At 35.3% G+C, this 1,538-nt stretch overlaps 1 protein-coding gene across 1 annotated transcript in view; it reads right to left on the bottom strand.

Annotated features, from left to right (window-relative positions):
- Nucleotides 1-1,538, bottom strand: part of EML5 (echinoderm microtubule associated protein like 5) — a 293,292-nt gene continuing 291,754 nt past the window's right edge. The window contains exons 40-42 of the mRNA XM_019518682.1: nucleotides 1,053-1,206; nucleotides 442-542; nucleotides 1-73 (exon numbers count right to left, since the gene is read on the bottom strand). Coding sequence (XP_019374227.1) covers nucleotides 37-73; nucleotides 442-542; nucleotides 1,053-1,206 — 292 coding nt within the window. The 3' untranslated portion in view covers nucleotides 1-36. The remainder of the gene's footprint in view (nucleotides 74-441; nucleotides 543-1,052; nucleotides 1,207-1,538) is intronic.

The raw sequence follows: 1,538 nt of genomic DNA, 5'->3' as shown, positions 1-1,538 counted from the left end.
ATGCAGTGTCCTTTTTGCAAAGTCTCCATGTATCCCTCAATGAGGCATATGCACACATTTCCAGACAAATAAGCTGTATTTTCAAAAAAGAAGCAAGAGATAAAAAAAAATACAGCCAGGTTAGTATATTTATAAGATAAACCTCTATTAACACTATTATCCAGTCAGTTTTAAAAAATGATTTAAAACATTATTAGCATTTGCAGAAGCAATTTAACTTTCTATTCTACTGAATGTTAAGCAGTTCATACTAGTGGTTGTGCTCTTAAATAGGAAGAAAACATATGCTGTGAATCTGTGACTGCTCCTGTACAATCATCAAGAACAAGCTTAGAGCTTTAAAAGACAGATACTGAACTTTAATATTACCTCTTCATTATTAAAAACTGTTTATATTAAATCCCGAATTACTTTGGCAAAACAATGGAAAGCCATACATACCTGCAGTCATCCCCACCAGCACTGACAACATATCTATCCCCGCTTGTAAATCGAATATTAGTCAAATGGGCTGAGTGACCTAAAAATCGTTTGTGTTTTGCCTAAAACAAAGAAAAAATGTAAAGCCATAAATACTCTTCTTTTGTTTACAAGATGCATCTAGAAATATGCCTTTGTACCTATCTATATATAGCACTGTATCCCCAGGCTCCTAAATGTTTTATAGGCTCCTAGTTTCAGGAGTTATTTCATGAAAAACAACCACCATTGGGGTATAATGTAGCAGCTATTAAATTGTCTCTAAATATTTGTGTGCATATGCAAGGGAAAGAAACAATCTTATCATCTATCTTTAGTGCTCCATTGATTTGAAATCTTGTGCTATTATACAAGATCTTTGGAAAGAACAAAAACTATTGTACAAGGTTTTTGGAAAACCTGAAAAGCAAATATACTCAGGAGACTACAGAGGTAATATCAAATGGGTACATTTAAAACCTACAAATTAGAGAAGAAAGCATTATCATCAATCCTTCCCCTAGAGAAACTCTAAAGAAATCACAGTATCATAAGCACTGTTTTTTGCAGTGACACAAATGAAAGATTCTTACAAACTTTTCAGGACATGGAAAGTCGAACAATTTGACCATGCCAAAATCATCGCCTGTTACAAGGTTGATTCCCGAGTGAGAAACACAGGCACAATTTACATCAGCTTTCTCAGCATGTCTGGACCAGATTCCAACTACTTCATCCCCTAGAACGCTGAAAGAGAAGAGCAAGAGGGTCCCTTGGAAACTGTTGCATTGTAGGAAAAGAAATACAAATAGATCTTTCTATTAGTTTGTGATTATGAGCCAGTGTTAATTTAAAATGATGAGAGAGACAGATGCATAATATAGCTAATGCAAAAACTTAAGTCGGGTGTGAAACTAATAGCATTAAAATTGATCAATGAGATAATTTATTTTTCTGTCTTGGCAATTACATGAGGTGCCTTAGCACAGTAAAGTAGCTGAATGAAGATTTCATAGATTTCATAGACATTTGGGCTGGAAGGGACCCCGGAGGATCATCAAGGCCAGCCCCGCCACCCC

Source organism: Gavialis gangeticus, unplaced genomic scaffold (assembly GCF_001723915.1).
Source record: "Gavialis gangeticus isolate Ggan-Ray unplaced genomic scaffold, GavGan_comp1, whole genome shotgun sequence".
Classification (NCBI taxonomy): Eukaryota; Metazoa; Chordata; order Crocodylia; family Gavialidae; genus Gavialis; species Gavialis gangeticus.
This window is presented reverse-complemented; position numbering and strand designations above follow the sequence as displayed.